At 48.4% G+C, this 17,987-nt stretch overlaps 1 protein-coding gene across 1 annotated transcript in view; it reads left to right on the forward strand.

The window, feature by feature from the left end:
* Nucleotides 1–17,987, forward strand: part of slco3a1a (solute carrier organic anion transporter family member 3A1a) — a 158,139-nt gene that overhangs the window by 114,804 nt on the left and 25,348 nt on the right. Inside the window, exons 3-5 of the mRNA XM_055661471.1 lie at nucleotides 11,893–11,991; nucleotides 15,353–15,622; nucleotides 17,024–17,188. Coding sequence (XP_055517446.1) covers nucleotides 11,893–11,991; nucleotides 15,353–15,622; nucleotides 17,024–17,188 — 534 coding nt within the window. The remainder of the gene's footprint in view (nucleotides 1–11,892; nucleotides 11,992–15,352; nucleotides 15,623–17,023; nucleotides 17,189–17,987) is intronic.

Below are 17,987 nucleotides of genomic sequence, written 5' to 3' on the forward strand. Positions count from 1 at the left end.
CGAAACACTTCATCAAAACCTCCGCTGTTAATAAGTCAAGTCGTATTCAGCTGCCTGTGTCTCTGTGCCCGCGGACTTACACTGCTCCCTGCTGGATATAACGGTGAATCAGAAAATGAAATGCAGCAACTGCACTGCCCCATTTTGGTGCTGCAGATGGACTGCAGTGTTGCGTGCACACTTGCATCTGTCCCAACCGGAGAATTAGGGACCCAACCGTTGAAAGGGAAGGTCTGTGTAGGAGGGAACCGCAGATGCTGGTTTAATCCGAAGATAAACACAAAATGCTGGAGTAACTCAACGGGTCAGGCAGCATCTCTTGAGAAAAAAGGAATAGGTGACGTTTCGGGTCGAGACCCTTCTTCAGACTCGAAGGTCTGTTGTTCGGACGGCAGGGAAGATGGGTTCAGTTTGCTTATTGTCACGTGTACCCAGGCAGAGTAAAAGATCTCTAGACTTTAGAGATACAGCGCAGAAACACACCTTGCTGTAGCATACAAATGCTTTGTTTTCCATGCTAACCTATCAGAACAGGTAGTCTGAAGCAGAACATTGTGAGGAAGGGTCCCGACCCAAAATGTCACCCATCCTAGTGCGCATTCTCCTTGTGACCGCGTGGGTTTCCTCCGGGTGCTCCGGTTTCCTCCCACATCCCAAAGATGTGCAGATTTGTAGGCTGTTCCCCTTCTTCATTGTTCAGTGCTAATATGGCAAAGTATCAATGATGCTTGAATGAAGAGGTGAATGAAGAGGTGAATATCATTTTTATTCATTTATTTTTTGTACCTTCTCATGCCATCACATTGAATGGTGGTGCTGGCTCGAAGGGCCAAATGGCCTGCTCCTGCACCTATTGTCTATTGTCTAATGCCTCTAGTTTCCCTCTCCCCTGACTCTCAGTCTGATGTCCGAAACATCACCTATTCCTTTTCTCCAGAGATGTTGCCTGACCCGCTGGCTTACTCCAGTGTTTTCATAAGATCACAAGTGATAGGAGCAGAATTGGGCCTTTCGGCCCATCAAGTCTACTCCGCCATCCTATCATGGCTGATCTAGCTCTCCCTCCTATCCCCATTGTCCTGTCTTCTCCCCATACCCCTTGACACCTGTACTAATCAAGAATCTATCTCTGCCTTAAATATATCCACTGGCTTGGCCTCCACAGCTTTCTGTGGTAAAGAATTCCACAGATTCACCACCCTCTGACTAAAGAAATTCTTCCTCATCTCCTTCCTAAATGAACGTCCTTTAATTCTGAGGCTTTGACCTCTGGTCACTAGTGGAAACATCCTCTCCACATCCACTCTATCCAAGCCTTTCACTATGAATTTTTCAATGAGGTCCCTCCTCATTTTTCTAAACCCCAGCGAGTACAGGCCCAGTGCCGACAAACGCTCATCATATGTTAATCTACTCATTCCTGGCATCATTCTTGGAAACCTCCTCTGGACCCTCTCCAGAGCCAGCATCCTTCCTCCAGATATGGTGCCCGAAATTGCTCACAATATTGCAAATGCTGCCTTACCAGCGCCTTATAGAGCCTCAGCGATACATCCCTGTTTTTGTATACAAGCCCTCTTGAAATAAATGCTTTCTTTCTACCGATTCGACTTGCAGATTAACTTTTTGGGAATCCTGCACCTGCACTCCCAAGTCCCTTTGCACCTCGGATTTCTGGATTCTCTCCCCATTTAGAAATAATCTACACCTTTATTCCTACTACCAAAATGCATGACGCCACATTTTGCTACACTATATTCCATTGCCCACTTCTCTGCCGACTCTCCCAACCTATCCATATCCTTCCGCAGAGTCTGAAGAAGGGTTTCGGCCCGAAACGTTGCCTTTTTCCTTCGCTCCATAGATGCTGCTGCACCCGCTGAGTTTCTCCAGCAATTTTGTGTACCCTGATTTCTCCACACTGCCTGCACCTCCACCTATTTTCGTATCATCCGCAAACTTGGCCACAAACCTTCAATCCCTTCATCCAAATCATTAATATCCAACGTGAAGAGTAGCGGCCCCAGCACAAACCCCTGCAGAACTTCGCTAGTCATTGGCAGCCAACCAGAAAAAGCCCGATTTATCTAACCTGCTATCCATGCAAGTAGCTGCCCTTTGATACCGTGAGCTCTCGTCTTCCTTAACAGCCTCCCCTGTGGCACCTTATCAAAGGCTTTCTGAAAATCCAGGTAAACAGCATCTACTGCCTCTCCTTTGTCTGTCCTGCTATTTACTTCTTCAAAGAATTCCAGCAAATTTGTCAAGCAAGACCTCCCCTTCACAAAGCCATGGTGACCGGCCTATGTTATCGTGAACTTCTAAGATTTCTGTAACCTCTTCCTTTACAATGGACTCTAAAATCTTCCCAACCACCGAAGTCAGACTATCTTTTGAATCTTCTGAATCTTCTGAATTTGTAGTCCCGCCTATAGTTCCCGCTATTCTGCTTTGCTCCCTTCTTGTGCAGCAGGGTAATATAACATTTTGTGTCTATCTTTGGTGTAAACCAGCATCCGCAGTTCCTTCCTACATAGGTGGACGTCACTGCTTTTTGCAAGCTCATTCTGACTCAGCCGAAACATGCGATTAATTCAGAAGATCGGACGCACAGGAACAAAAATGAGTTTGCTTTGAATAAAAGCGGAAGTGCTAATCAGAAGAACTTTGTGTCTCATGATGCTGATACATGGAACTACGAGATGCTAGTTTACAACAAAAGGCACAGAGTGCTGGAGCAACTCAGCAGCTCAGGCAACATCCCCGGAGAACGTCACCTATCCATGTTCCCCAGAGGTGCTGCCTGAGGTGCTGAATTACTCCAGCACTTTGTGTCTTTTGTCACGCCTCAAAATGGCTGCAATGTTGCATGGATGGGGCTGATACAGTGGGACCTGTCGTAGTTGAGTGAAGTTCAAGTGTGCATTACTCCACACTTTGCAACACTATATTCCATCGGCCACTTCTCTGCCGACTCCCAACCTATCCAAATCCTTCCGCAGATTCTCCCTGCTTTCTCTACACTGCCTGCGCCTCCACCTATTTTCTTGTGCCTTGTGTCCCTGCAACATACCGAGCACTTGGACTACTTGGAGTCAAACACATTGATGGGAGAGGAGTCAGGTTTCAAAGATGGCTAACCAGAGCAAACCTGTTTCTCGGAGGGACGTTAGTAAATGAGATGGGTCTTGATGGCGATCCAGTGGTTTCACCAATTACTAAGATAAAGTTGTTTTTTTAATTCCAGTTTTATTTAACTAACCTAAGTGAAATTCCCCACTGAACATGAACCCATGGCTCTGGAACATCAGTCCAAGCATCTAATCCTTCAAGGTAACCACTGCCTTTGTTAATCCTGTAAATTGCCTCCCTCATGTTTAAGTGAAGTGTTTGGGGTGAGTGGTCATAAGGTCACAAGGGCATAAAGGAATAAGAGCAGAATTAGGCCATTTGGTCCATCAAGTCTACTCCGCCATTCAATCATGGGTGATCTATCTCTCCCTAACTCCTCCTAAGCCCATTCTCCTGCCTTCTTCCCATAACCTCTGACAGTTGTACTAATAAGAATCTATCTATCTCTGCCTTAAAAATATCCACTGACTTGGCCTCCACAGCATTCACCACCCTCTCACTAAATAAATTCATCCTCACCTCCTTCCTAAAAGAAAGTCCTTTAATTCTGAGGCTGTGACCTCTAGTCCTAGACTCTCTCACTAGTGGAAACATCCTCTCCAAATCCACTCTATCCAGGCCTTTCACTATTCTGTTTGTTTCAATGAGGCCTGTCCCGCTGAGTTACTGAGCTTTTTGTGGAGTAACTATGCTGGAGGAACTTAGCAGACCAGGCAGCATCTCTGGAGGGAGATGGAGAGACTATGTTGGTGCCCTCCTTCATCCCGATTTCACTTTAATAGGTGACCTTAGGCCCTGATTTGTAAGCCATAAAGGCCCATTGTTGGCTGGGGAAGGTGTGGTAACAAGAGGGATAGGAGGATACGACCAGTGGAACTTGTAGGACAACTGGGGTGGGAGAGGAGGGGATGGGGGTGGGAATGCTGGAGTTACTTGAAATTAGAAAAATCAATGTTCATACCACAGGGGTGTAAACTGCCCAAACAAAATACGGGTGCTGGTCCTCCAATTTGCATGTGGCTTCACTCAGACAGTGGTGGAGGCCCAGGACAGAAAGGTCAGTGTGGGAATGGGAAGGGGAGGTAAAATGTTTGGAATCTGGGATATCGCGTAGGCCAAGGCGGACTGAGCGCAAGTAACATGCAGGAAGGAACTGCAGATGCTGATTTAAACCAAAGATACTGTAGACACAAAGAGCTCGAGTAACTCAGCGGGACAGGCAGCATCTCTGGAGAGAAGGAATACGCGAGGTTTCAGGTCGAGACCCTTCTTCAGTCAGTGCCCACCGAGTCCGCACCGACTAGTGATCCCCGCAAACTAGCACTGTCCGACACACACTGGGGACAGTTTACATTTATACCGAGCCAATTAACCTACAAACCTGCACGTCTCTGGAGTGTGGGGGGAAACCGGAGTGCCTGGAGAAAACCCACGCAGGTCACGGGGAGAACGTACAAACTCCGTGCAGACTGCTCCCGTAGTCGGGATCGAACCCGTGTCTCTGGCGCTGTAAGGCAGTAACTCTACCGCTGTGCCACCGTGCCGCCCGATCAAATGATAGAACATAGAACGATACAGCACAGGAACAGCCTCTTCGGCCCTCAAAGTCTGTCCCAAACATAAGCTAAAGATAAACTACGTACTACGTTCTTTGTGGAGTTCAATTTAGTGTGTGGTGCTATCTGTGGCAACCTGTGCAAAATGCTCAGAGGAGTTTTACTGGTGTAGTTGTTACGTCTGGTGGCTTGCGTTAGAAAATTGACAAACATGTATCACGTGCTCATTCTGTGGCCCACTGAGTCTAAGCTGGAATCCTCAGAACTGTGCAGATACATTTCACGTTGCATTCAATACGCTTTGATCTGCCGTCCGAATAATCTCTATATATTAAAATCTGGCATTTTTAGGTCAGTCATAATTAGAATCTTTCGAGGCAGCTGCCTTAGTGACGCTAACATGCAGTTCCTTCAGAGGGATTGACAAGATAATCACAGCGCAATACTGGTTGAATGTTCACAGAGTGGATGGACAGATCGAGGGGTATTTCCCTTTGCTTTGCCATGAGGGGTTCCTGAGTCAAGGACAAGCACTGATCCATTCTGAAATTCCATGGATTTAATAAACTCCAGTGTATGAGGAAGGGTTTGTGATCTGCAGGAAGGTGATTATGTCTCGCAGTTTGTCAGTCACAATCTCGGGATTCAGCAAACTGTATGGGCCCTCTATTCCACCCGACATGACGGATTAGGCAGAGGGGAAGATCGGGGCTTGAGATGTGATTGTGATAATCAGGGGGTGATGGTGGGGTAGGGAGAGAGAGAGGGAGAGAGAGGTAGAGAGAGAGGGAGAGAGAGATAGAGTGATAGAGAGGGAGAGAGAGAGAGAGGGAGAGGGAGAGAGAGAGACGAGAGAGAGAGGGTGAGAGAGAGAGAGAGAGAGAGAGAGAGGGAGAGAGAGAGAGAGAGAGAGAGAGAGAGAGGGAGAGAGAGAGAGGGAGAGAGATTAGAGAGAGAGAGAGAGAGGAGGGGGGAGAGTGGATGAGAGAGGGAGAGAGGATGAGAGAGGAGGGAGAGAGAGAGAGAGAGAGAGAGAGAGAGAGAGAGAGAGAGAGAGATGGGAGAGAGAATGAAAGATCGAATGAGAGAGGAGAGAGAGAGAGGGAGAGAGGAGGAGAGAGAGACGGAGAGAGAGATCGGGAGAAAGAGGAGAGAGATGAAAGAGAGAGAGTGAGTGGGAGAGAGAGAGAGAGAGAGAGAGAGAGAGAGAGAGAGAGAGAGAGAGATGGAGAGAGAGAAGAGAGGAGAGAGAGAGAGAGGGGAGGAGGAAGAAAGAGAGGTGGAGCAAGAGAGAGGAGGAGAGGGAGGAGAGAGGGGACAGAGGGAGAGAGAGAGAGGGAGGGGAGACTGAGAGTGGAGAGGGTGTGAGGAAGGGGCTGAGAGGAGGAGGGTGAAGATAAAAAAATGAGAGGGGGGAGGGCAGATAAGAGGGAGGGAGAAGGGAATGGTAAAGAAGGCATATGGTATGTTTGACTACATCAGTCGAGCCAGGAATCAGGAAACCATGGTGCAACTCTATAGGACTGGTTCAGTGTGAGAGAGTGATGGTGGGGAGGGGGGGACAGAGAGAGGGAGGGGAGATAGGGATAGGGAGAGGGCTATAAAAGAGCAAGAATAAAACAAAGGGAAGAGGGCAAACAAGAGAGTGGTAAAGATGCTGCCTGATCCACTTGCCTTCGATCGGGGCGTTGAGTCAGGAAGTAGCGGTGCAGCTTTGGTCAGGCAGCATTTGCGTGCTCCACCCCATGAAGCCGCCGCATTGCAGAAAGGATGTGGAGGCTTGGGAGAGGGGCACGGAAGAGGTTTACCGGAATACTGCCTGCCAGCAGGTGGCAGAGGCCAGAACTCTGAACAAACTGGGTTCAATAATGACCAACCCCACTCACCCACTCCACGCCCTGAAGGTGACCAAGTGCAGCATCTTCAGCCAGAGACTGATTGCACCAATGTGCAAAACGGAGAGATATAGGAAGTCTTGTATACCAGCTGCTATAAGGTTTTATAATGCACAAAAATAATTTGGGATTTTTTTAGTATTCATTCATTGTATTTTAACTTATTAAGTATTGAAGCTATCTGTGGAAATGTGTGGTGTTATGTCTGTCTTGAAGCTGTTGTGGCACTGTCATTTCCTGTAAAGGATTATTAAGGGGGGGACAGATTCAATTCAATTCAGATTCAATTAGAGGGGCTATTAAAAGTGTGGAAAATAAAACAAGACTTGGATTGTTTTCTCACTTGTTTTCACTCACCAGGCTTTAACGGTGCAGCTTTAGAAGACTTTGGTCAGGCGGCATTTGGAGCATTTGCGTGCTCCACCCCATGAAGCCACTCCGTTACAGAAAGGATGTGGAGGCTTGGGAGAGAGGCGCGGAAGAGCTTTACTGGAATACTGCCTGGATTAGAGGGCATTAGCCGTGAGGAAAATGTGGACAAACTTGGATTGTTTTCTCAGTTTTCACTCACCAGGCTTTATCCACCCCCACCTCTCTTCCAGCATGGTTCAATGGTTGAATGTTCATCTTCGAAATAATGGCAGTGGATCTTCCATACTCATCCAGGCGAGGTGGACAGGATCTAACATTTGTACCAAGCAACGACAACGACATCAATGGTTAATTTATTGTTATCACGAGTACCAAAGGCTCAGTGAAACATTTTTATTGCATACAGATCAGCAAGACCATCACCATACATAAGCACAAATCCCCGGTTGGTATAGAATGTACGGAACAGCCCACTGCGTCTACATTTAAGAGGCCCCAGTTTGGCACCACTTTACAGCTCCAGCTGCAGCAGCTGGCCACAAAGGCCTGGCCACAAAGGCCTGGCCACAAAGGCCTGTTGCAGCCGCTGCAGCCATACCGGTCGTCCACTGACTGGATCTGCGTTTTGGACTGTCACAAACCTACATTGGAGTGTTAGCTGAGGTATTGTGCCCAATTTTGATTAGTAAGGTTGTCAGGGCTTATAGGGCTAAGGCAAGAGAACGGGGCTGAGAGGGGCAGATAGATCAGGCATGATTGAATGGCGAGTAGACTTGATGGGCCGAATGTGAACTTGTGATCTTGTGAAGCCTCAGGGTGGAATCCACAGCTTTCAGGTTCTTAAGTGAGAGAGCTTCTGCCGGCCTGTGACTGAAGCGTATTCTCACTTATGCTGTATAGCAACACCTCAGCTACAAGGCCCTTGTGACATCTCTGTTTGAAGCTGCTCTAATGAGCTGGTTAATTCAACGCGTGCAGCCCTTGACATAAGGAGCATCGCACAGCGGAAAGGGGCCACTGTGAGCAGCGGTACCTTGTCGGATATAGTGCAGTATCCTTGGTGAATCACCAGTCCTTGCATCGGGAGGGATCTGAGATGCTCTCTAGCTACTGTACGTATAAACATAGCTGTAACTTCTATATGGTGAAACCAAAATATTTAAAAATGGCCTTTAATAAAATCTGACAATGTGCACTTTAACCACATGTGATTTTTTTTCTATTACAAATCTCAAATTGTGGAGTACAGAGGCAAATGAATAAATAAATGATGGGTCTTTGTCCCAAACATTAATGGAGGGCGCTGTAAATGAGTCAGGATCTCTCCCCCGTGCTCTTAAAGCAAGAATCGTTACAGGAAAGGGCAGGAAGGAACTGCAGATGGTCTCCAATTGGAGACGTGGTTTCAAATCCCACTTCTGACACCATGTAATGATGTGACCGGAACACACATGAAGATACAACACATGTTTATTAAATCACTTACAGCACAGGATCTGCAGACGTTACAGCTCCGAGCTGCTACATCTACTGACTGGCGTAATGCAAACTCTTGATAATATAAAGCACATACTAGGCGGAGCTACTTCTGACAAACACTAGGATTGGCTAGCATGCAATAGCCAATCTACACTGGGTTTAAACCAAAGATGGACACAAAATGCTGGAGTAACTCAGCGGGCCAGGCAGCATCTCTGGAGAAAGGGAATCGGTGACATTTCGGGTCGAGACCCTTCTTGTTTGTTGTCCGTGATTCTGGAAGGTGAGCTCCAAGAATCACTGAGCGTGCGGCTCATTTTGTAGAGTTGCTGCCCGACAGACCCAGTTTCAATCGGAACTCCGGTTCTGACCTGCGTGTGGAGTCTCCATGTTGGGGAGTGACGGTGGGGGTTTCCTCCCTCACTCACACGCTCCCTCGTTTACGCAGCTTACAACCCAATATTAATTTTGATTCCTCTAACTTCAAGTAACCTCCCACTCTCTCCATCCCTCCCCCAAGTCGCACCTGGTTCCCGTTCTCACCTGGCAAACAGCTAACAATGTTTAAAAAAAAACTGCGGATGCTGGAACAATCAAAGGTAGACAAAAAACGCTGGAGAAACTCAGCGGGTGAGGCAGCATCTATCATAGGAACAGCTAACAATGGCCTGTTTCCTTTATCATCGTTACTTTTGTGCATATCTTTCATTCATTTGTTCTATAGCTCTCGACATTATTAGCGTCTATATCGCTAGTTTCCCCCTCCCCTGACTCTCAGTCTCAAGAAGGGTCTCGACCCGGAACGCCATCCATTCCTTTTCTCCAGAGATGCTGCCTCCGGGACCCAATCTCAGTCTGTCCTGTGGGAGTGGACGGGTGCATGGAAATATGCAGTATTTTGGAGGACAACTTTGTCTAACTGAATATAGTCAGAGAGTCATAGAGTCATACAGCGTGGAAACAGCCCCATCAGCCCAGCTTGCCCAACATGTCCCATCTACATTTGTCACACCTGCCTGCGTTTGGCCAATATCCCTCTAAACACATCCTATCCATGTACCTGTCCAAGTGTTTCTTAAAAGTTGCAATGGTACCTGCCTCAACAACTTCCTCCAGCCCTCGTTCCATACACCCACCACCCTTTGTGTAAAACACTTTTCCCCCCTATTCTCGATTCCACTGCTCTGGGCAAGTGTGTTTACCTGATCAATTCCTGATTTTATACACCTCTATAAGATCACTCCTCATCCTCCTGCACTCCAGCGAATAAAGCCCTAGCCTGCTCAACCTCTCCCCATAGCTCAGGCCCTCGAGATATGGGAGCAGAAATTGGCCATTCGGCCTATCGAGTCTACTCCACCATTCTGTCATGGCTGATCTATCTTTCCCTCTCAACCCCATTCTCCTGCCTTCTCTGCATAACCCCCGACACCCTTATTAATCAACTCAATCATTCCTATAACATCACGACAAAAACTGAGCACAATCCTGTGAATGTGGCTTCACCAACATCTTGCATGACTGTAACTTGATCTCCCAGCTTCTGCACTCATTACTCTGGAAGATTATTACAAAGGATTACCAGCAGGTGACAGCAAAGCTCCATAATCGGCAGCAACGAGTGCGACAGAGGCTTGCTGAATACAAGGATGAAGCACAGGAACAGGCCCTTCGACCCACTAGTTTAGTCTGAAGAAGGGTTTCGGCCCGAAATGTTGCCTATTTCCTTCGCTCCATAGATGCTGCTGCACCCGCTGAGTTTATCCAGCATTTTTGTGTACCAACCACTAGTTTAGTAATAGCTCAGTTTAGTTTAGTTTAGTTTAGTTTAGTTTAGTTTAGTTTAGTTTAGTTTAGTTTAGTTTGTCTATGTGGTGCAGGTGGTGTAAATGGCCTATGTCTGTGAGTTGCCTCTAGGGTGTAGTGAGTACATGTGATCGAGGATCACATCTAACTTGTGGGAACAGTTGATCGATGGTCGGCGTGGACTCGATGGGCTGAATGTCCTGTTTCCATGCTGTATCTCTAAACATCTAAACATCGTCAGCGATTGTCAGGGGCTCTTTACAGCCAATGAAATCCTTTTAAAGAAGTTGGCCGTGTTATAATATGGGAGGCAGGGCAGCCACGATATGCTCAGCAAGATCCCACTGAGCAATATGTAATGACAAGGGTGACTGTGTTTTGCGGCGTTGATGGAGGTTTAGACATTGGCCAAAATTCCAGACAGATCTACTCTGCTCTTCTTTACAAAGTCCAAAGGATCTTTTCTGTCTACCTGAGTGTAGAGATATTGAGTTCAGTTTTAGCTTAGTTTAGTGATACAGCACGGAAACAGGCCCTTCTCCCCACCGTGTCCACGCCAACCAGCGATCCCCGCACACCAACACTATCCTACACACACTGAGGACAATTTACAATTATATCAAGCCAATTAACCCACAAACCTGTACACCTTTGGACTGTGGGAGCACCTGTAGAAAACCCATTGTGAGAACGTACAAACTCCGTACAGACAGCACCCCGTGGTCAGGATCGAACCCTGGGCTAATGGCATGTTGGCCTTCATAACAAAAGGAGTTGAGTATAGGACCAAAGAGGTCCTTCTGCAGTTGTACAGGGCCCTAGTGATACCACACCTGGAGTATTGTGTGCAGTTTTGGTCTCCAAATTTGAGGAAGGACATTCTTGCTATTGAGGGAGTGCAGCGTAGGTTCACAAGGTTAATTCCAGGGATGGCGGGACTATCATATGTTGATAGAATGGAGCGGCTGGGCTTGTATACTCTGGAATTTAGGATGGGACGGGATCTTATTGAAACATATAAGATTATTAAGGGGTTGGACACGCTAGAGACAGGAAACATGTTCTCGATGTTGGGGGAGTCCAGAACCAAGGGCCACAGTTTAAGAATAAGGGGTTGGCCATTTAGAACGGAGATGAGGAAAAACAATTCCACCCAGAGAATCTGTGGAATTCTCTGCCTCAGAAGGCAGTGGAGGCGAATTCTCTGGAGAGAGTTAGATAGAGCTCTTAAAGATAGTGGAGTCAAGGGATATGGGGAGAAGGCAGGAACGGGGTACTGATTGTGGATGATCAGCCATGATCACAATGAATGGCGGTGCTGGCATGAAGGGCCGAGTGGCCTACTCCTGCACCTATTGTCCATTGTCCCTTGCTCTGCAAGACAGCATCTCTACCGCTGCACCACTGTGCCGTCTGTCAAGAGACTGAGGGAAGAGACTCCTGCGTTTAATATTCAGACGGAAATTTAGCTCCTCTGACAGTACGGCATTCCCTCAGACTGCTGCGGGGGTTAGACTGGGCTTAGCTCAGCTCTCAGGGGTAGGACCTCACGCAGGAGAGAACCTCTAACCGTTGAGCAATGGTGAAAGATCAGAGTGACGTTGACTGTCCCTGCTGAGCTTGTGTTTCTTTTTCCCTGATTATTTTTTCAGGAATTGTCTTCACCACACTGGTCTTTGGTCCCGCCTGCGGCTTCATCCTGGGATCGCTCTGCACCAAAGTGTACGTGGACGCAGTCTTCATCGACACCAGTAGGTCTGGGGTATTTGTGTGCATGTGTGTAAAGGGGGAGGCTACCGACTTTACAGATACAGCGTGGAAACAGGCCCTTCGGCCCACCGAGCCCATGCTGACCAGCGATCACCCTGTACACTAGCACTATCTTACACACTCGGGACAATTTACAATTTTACCGAAGCCATTTAACCTACAAACCTGTACGTCTTTGGACTGTGTGAGGAAAACCCACGCAGGTCACGGGGAGAACGTACAAACTCCGTACAGACAGCGCCCAAGGTCAGGATCGTAACCGCGTCTCTGGCGCTGTGAGGCAGCAGTTCTACCCGCTGCGCCACTCTACCAGCCTGTGTATAAACACACACACACATGATAGCTCAAGCATGCGCACAGATACACATACATATATCTCACATAAGTGTGCTCACATATACTCAGATTCATGGATAAAGCATGCATTCCACACAGACACACACACATGCATGCCACAGACACACACACATGCATGCCACAGACAGACACACACACACAACACACACACACACATGCATGCCACACGCCAGACACACACACATGCCACAAACGCACGCCACAGACAGACACACACATGCCACACGACACGCCACGCAGACAGACACACACACACACGCATGCACACACATGCCACAGACACACACACATGCCACACACACACACACATGCCACACACACACACACACGCACGCACACACACACACCTGCCACAGACACACACACACACACATGCCACAGGCAGACACACACACACACACCTGCCACAGACAGACACACACACACACACACACACACCTACCACAGAAGGTTTTGGAGACCAAGCCAATGGATATTTTTAAGGCCGAGATTGACAGATTCTTGGTTAGTAAAGGTGTCAGGGGCTATCGGGAGAAGGCAGGAAAATGGGGTTGAGAGGGAAAGATAGATCAGCCAGGATTGAATAGCGTAGCAGACTTGATGGGCCAAATGGACTAATTCTGCTCCTAGAGCTTATGAACATATTATGAACCTGCGTTTGCAGCAGCCAACACCTAATGGCAGTCTAGACCTGCAGCCGGAATCCATGCAGCCCCCACTACCCGGCAGTTGTGACCATCACCTGCACCCCTCTGTACCCGGCCCCACCTCACTGCTGAGAATGAAATCTCCTCCTCTCCATCCGATGTTGAGGTCGGTATTGCTCTGGCTACGTGTCTGGGCAGTCGGGAGTGAGGAACACTAGGAGTGGAAGCTGGGAGGTCATGTTGCAGTTGTATAAGACGTTAATGAGACTGCATTTAGAATATTGTGTTCAGTTCTGGACACCATATTATAGGAAAGATATTGAGAGATAGATAGATAGATAGATAGATAGATAGATAGATAGATAGATAGATAGATAGATAGATAGATAGATAGATAGATAGATAGATAGATAGATAGATAGATAGATAGATAGATAGATAGATAGATAGATAGATAGATAGATAGATAGATAGAGATAGATAGATAGATAGAAAGAAAGAAAGGGTTCAGAAATAATTTATGAGGATGTTGCCAGGACTAGAGGGTGTGAGCTATAGGGAGAGGTTGAGTAGGCTGGGTCCCTATTCCTTGGAGCGCAGGAGGATAAGGGGTGATCTTATTGAGGTGTATAAAATCATGAGAGGAATAGATCGTGTAGATGCACAGAGTCTCTTGCCCAGAGTAGGGGAATTGATGACCAGAGGATATAGGTTCAATGTGAAGGGGAAAAGATTTAATAGGAATCTGAGAGGTGACTTTTTCATATAAAGGGTGGTGGGTGTATGGAACAAGCTGCCAGAGGAGGTAGTTGAGGCTGGGACTATCCCAATCCCAACGTTTAAGAAATAGTTAGACAGGTACATGGACAGGACAAGTTTGGAGGGATATGGACGAAGCGCAGGCAGGTGGGACTAGTGTAGCTGGGACATGTTGTGGGCAAGTTGGGCAAGTTTCACTGTATGACTGTCTGGCTGTATGAGTGGTGGGTGGTTACACGTGCTGGGGTAATGTCATGCAGTGGGTACCCAGTGAGGGGGTTCAGTGACATCGTCCCAAAGACCTCTCGTCCAAAACCACAACGGCGCAAATTATAAAAGTTAATAACTCGCAGCGCCAGAGATGCAGCTTCAACCCTGACCTCGGATGCTGTCTGTGTGGAGTTTGCATGTTCTCCCTGTGAATGCGTGGGCTTCCCCCGGGTGCGCCAGTCTTCTCCCATATCACAAAGACGGTGCGGGTTTGTTGGTTAATTGTCGCCCTGCAAACTGCCCCGAGTGCGCAGAGAGTGGATGGAACTCGTGCGAAGGGGAGGTCGATGGTCAGCATGGACTCGTTGGGCTGAAGGGCCTGTTTCCATGCTGTGTCTCTGCACTAAGTTAAATCTTTTTGCTGATAGGGTGGCGAGAGGAGACTGTTGGAGCAATGAGATGGCTCTGGAATGCCAACAACTTGCACTGAAGGGGTCCCTTTAACTGAGTGAAACGTCACTAGAGGTGGCAGCAGCACTTGTTGGACTCTGAACCACATTCGGGCAGGAGGGCAAACAATGAGGCAGAGGGGGAGATACAAGGAACTGCAGATGCTGGTTTACAAAACAAAAAAAGACACAACGTGCTGGAGTAACTCAGCAGGTCAAGCAGCATTTCTGGAGAACATGGTTAGGTGACATTTCAGATCAAGACCCTTCTTCAGACATTGCTGAGGGGGTGGGGAGAGGGGGGGGAGCTGGAAGAGAGGAGGGGCTGGATAATGGCGGACAGGTAATGGGCTGTTACAGGTGAGAGTTTCTTGAACATTGTTGGGACAAGAAGGCTAGAGAGGGGAGACCGGACACAAGTGTACAGAATTCCAAGAGGTGTGGACGGGGTAGACAGGCAGAACCTTTTCCCAAGGGTGGATGAAAGACTGGAGGGCATAGACTTAAGATGAGAGGAGCAAAGTTTAAAGATGTGCAGGACAGATGTTGTATAACATCGGTCCCTCCAAATGCTTTGGTTTCTTCCCAAAGATGTGAGAGTAGGTGGGTGCATTGGCCGCTGTGTATTGCCCCTGTCCTGAGTGGTGGAGTCTGAGTGGGGGATGAGAATAAAAAACAGACTTGGTGTGAGTGCATGGACTCGATGGGCTGAAGGGTCTGTGCCTGAGCTCTCTGAGTCTAAGGCTCCCTATCTTCAGTGGGTGGAAACCAATTTGGTTGCCCTTCTAAAGGACTTGGTTGACTTGGTTGCCTCTCTGACCAGACTAGGTTGCCATTATGACCGGACTTGGTTGCCCTTCTAAAGGACTTGGTTGCCTTTCACCCAACTTGGTTGCCCCTCGGTTCCTCTCCCCGTGCAGGTAAACTGGACATCTCGCCGGAAGACCCTCGCTGGATTGGGGCTTGGTGGGGGGGCTTCCTGCTCTCCGGCGCTCTGCTCTTCTTCTCTGCCCTCTTCATGTTTGGCTTCCCGCAGTCGCTGGCGGTGAAGAGCGACAAGATGCCCGACACCGAGACGGCCGCCCTCTCGCAGAACGTCCCCGAGTCCTTCGAGCGGCCCATGCCCGGCAACGGCGTGATGGAGCCACGGCAGCCCGATCACCCCATGTCCTGCTTCCAGCAGATGCGAGGTCAGTAAACCCACACCTTCTACGCCAACCCTACCCACCCCCATGTCCCTCACCCTCTGCAGTCCACACCATCTCACCATCTCTACACACCAGAAAGCCACCCTTTTTCACACAGAGTTGTGAGTCTGTGGAATTCTCTCAGAGGGCGGTGGAGGCCGGTTCTCTGGATACTTTCAAGAGAGAGCTAGATAGGGCTCTTAAAGATAGCATAGTCAGGGGATATGGGGAGAAGGCAGGAATGGGGCACTGATTGGGGATGATCAGCCATGATCACATTGAATGGCGGTGCTGGCTCGAAGGGTCGAATGGCCTACTCCTGCACCTATTGTCTACTGGCTAGTGTCTATTACTCCCTGCCCCACCACTAAACCCTCCTCCCTGTCCTGTATCCAGCAGATGCCACGTCAGTACACCCCTGCCCTCTGCATCACCCCTCCCCATTAGTAAACCCCTACCCCTACTCTACGCTACACCATTGTGCTCCCCCCCGTGTAGCCAACCTTCGTGCCCCCGGTCTTCAGGGGCGAGCAGGAGACGAGCCTCTGGCAACGTTCCCACTCCAGGCTTGTTCCCGGTTCCCGAGTTCCAGTGGGTTCCAACCTGCTGCTGTGACTTTTCTCACAGTCGAACAGGAATTTCTCCCACTCATCCCTTCTGCCGTCGTTCAGTAAGCAGCGCCCTTATGACTGAGTCGACAGGTAGAGGGTTCAAGGCCCGCCCCAGAGCTTTGGTCACAATGTCAACTTTGGGGGGAGTGGAGTGGAAAGACAACAAACCCTGCTTAGTTTCCATAGGGTTTGCCCAATAAATCTCAACCCAACAAAGAGACTAATTTTGTGTCACAACTGTTCATGGGATCTTTCTATGTGGAGGTTAGCCATCAAATTTACTTCACTAAGGTAGACACAAAAGGCTGGGGTAACTCATCGGGACAGGCAGCGTCTCTGGAGAGAAGGAACGGGTGACGTTTCGGGTCGTGACGGGTCTGAAGAAGGGTCTTGACCTGAAACGTCACCCGTTCCTTCTCTCCAGAGACGCTGCCCTGCCCGCTGAGTTACTCCAGCTTTATGTACCTATCTTTGATTTAAACCAGCATCTGCAGTTCCTTCCTACACATTTACTTCACTACTTCAGTCAAAAAGTGTTTAATTGTCATGTGCACTGGGACCAGAGCAATGGAAGTAGTTAGTTAATAGACGTAATGTTTCAGGTTCAGGCAGCGCCTGGGGCAATTGAAACAGGGTGAGTATTTTGACCTGAAACATCAGCTGTTTCTCTCTCCACAGATGCTGCCTGACCTGCTGAGTGTTTCAAGTATCCCCTGGTTTTATTTCGTTTTTTCGGCGTCTGCAGTGCTACTGCATTGGTTTTCACACTGCTGTGGTCTGGCTTGTGTTTCAGTGATTCCCAAGGTGACCAAGCACTTGCTGTCCAACCCGGTCTTCACCTGCATTGTTCTTGCCGCCTGTATGGAGATTGCGGTGGTCGCTGGATTTGCAGCCTTCCTGGGCAAATACCTTGAGCAGCAGTTCAACCTCTCTGCTTCCTCCGCCAACCAGCTACTGGGTGAGTCTGCTCGCCGGTGGTGCCAGGGATAATGCTAATGTGGTTTAGTTTAGAGATACAGCGTGGAAACAGGTCCCTCGGCCCGTCGAGTCAACCAGCAAACCCCCCCACACTAACACTATCCTGCACACACAAAGGACAATTTTTAATTTGATCAAGCCTGTACGTCTTTGGAGTGTGGGAGGAAACCGGAGATCCCGGAGAAATCCCACGCAGGTCACCGGGAGAAGGTACAAACAGGCAACACCCGTAGTTAGGATCGAACCCGCACCCCAGGGCCACACGTGCTGGTCGTGATGAGCCAGAGGGTTAACCTGATCTATCCATTGTGTGGGAGAGCTGCTTAAATGGAAAATAAAGACCTATTCTTACCACAGTTAATCTCACTGCTTTATAATTCATTTGGAAACGCGACCGGTTCACAAACAACCGCGCATAATGGCAGCATAGCAGCATTAAATTCTTGCTTGCTGCAGCACAAAGTGAATATGTGGCGCAGTTGGTAGTGCCTTTGCCTCACGGCACTAGAGACCCGGGTTAGATCCTGACCTCGGCTGCTGTCTGTGTGGGGTTTGCACGTTCTCACTGTGAAAACGTTGGTTTCCTCCGGGTGCGTCAGTTTTCTCCCACAGATTTGTACTGTAGGTTAGTTTAGTTTGGTTTAGTTTAGTTTGGTTTAGTTTAGTTTAGGTTTAGTTTAGGTTAGTTTAGGTTAGTTTAGTTTAGTTTAGTTTAGTTTAGGTAATTGGCCTCCGTAAATTGCCAATAGTGAATGCGAAAGTGAGATAACACAGATGGG

This window comes from Leucoraja erinacea, chromosome 33 (genome assembly GCF_028641065.1).
Source record: "Leucoraja erinacea ecotype New England chromosome 33, Leri_hhj_1, whole genome shotgun sequence".
Classification (NCBI taxonomy): domain Eukaryota; kingdom Metazoa; phylum Chordata; class Chondrichthyes; order Rajiformes; family Rajidae; genus Leucoraja; species Leucoraja erinaceus.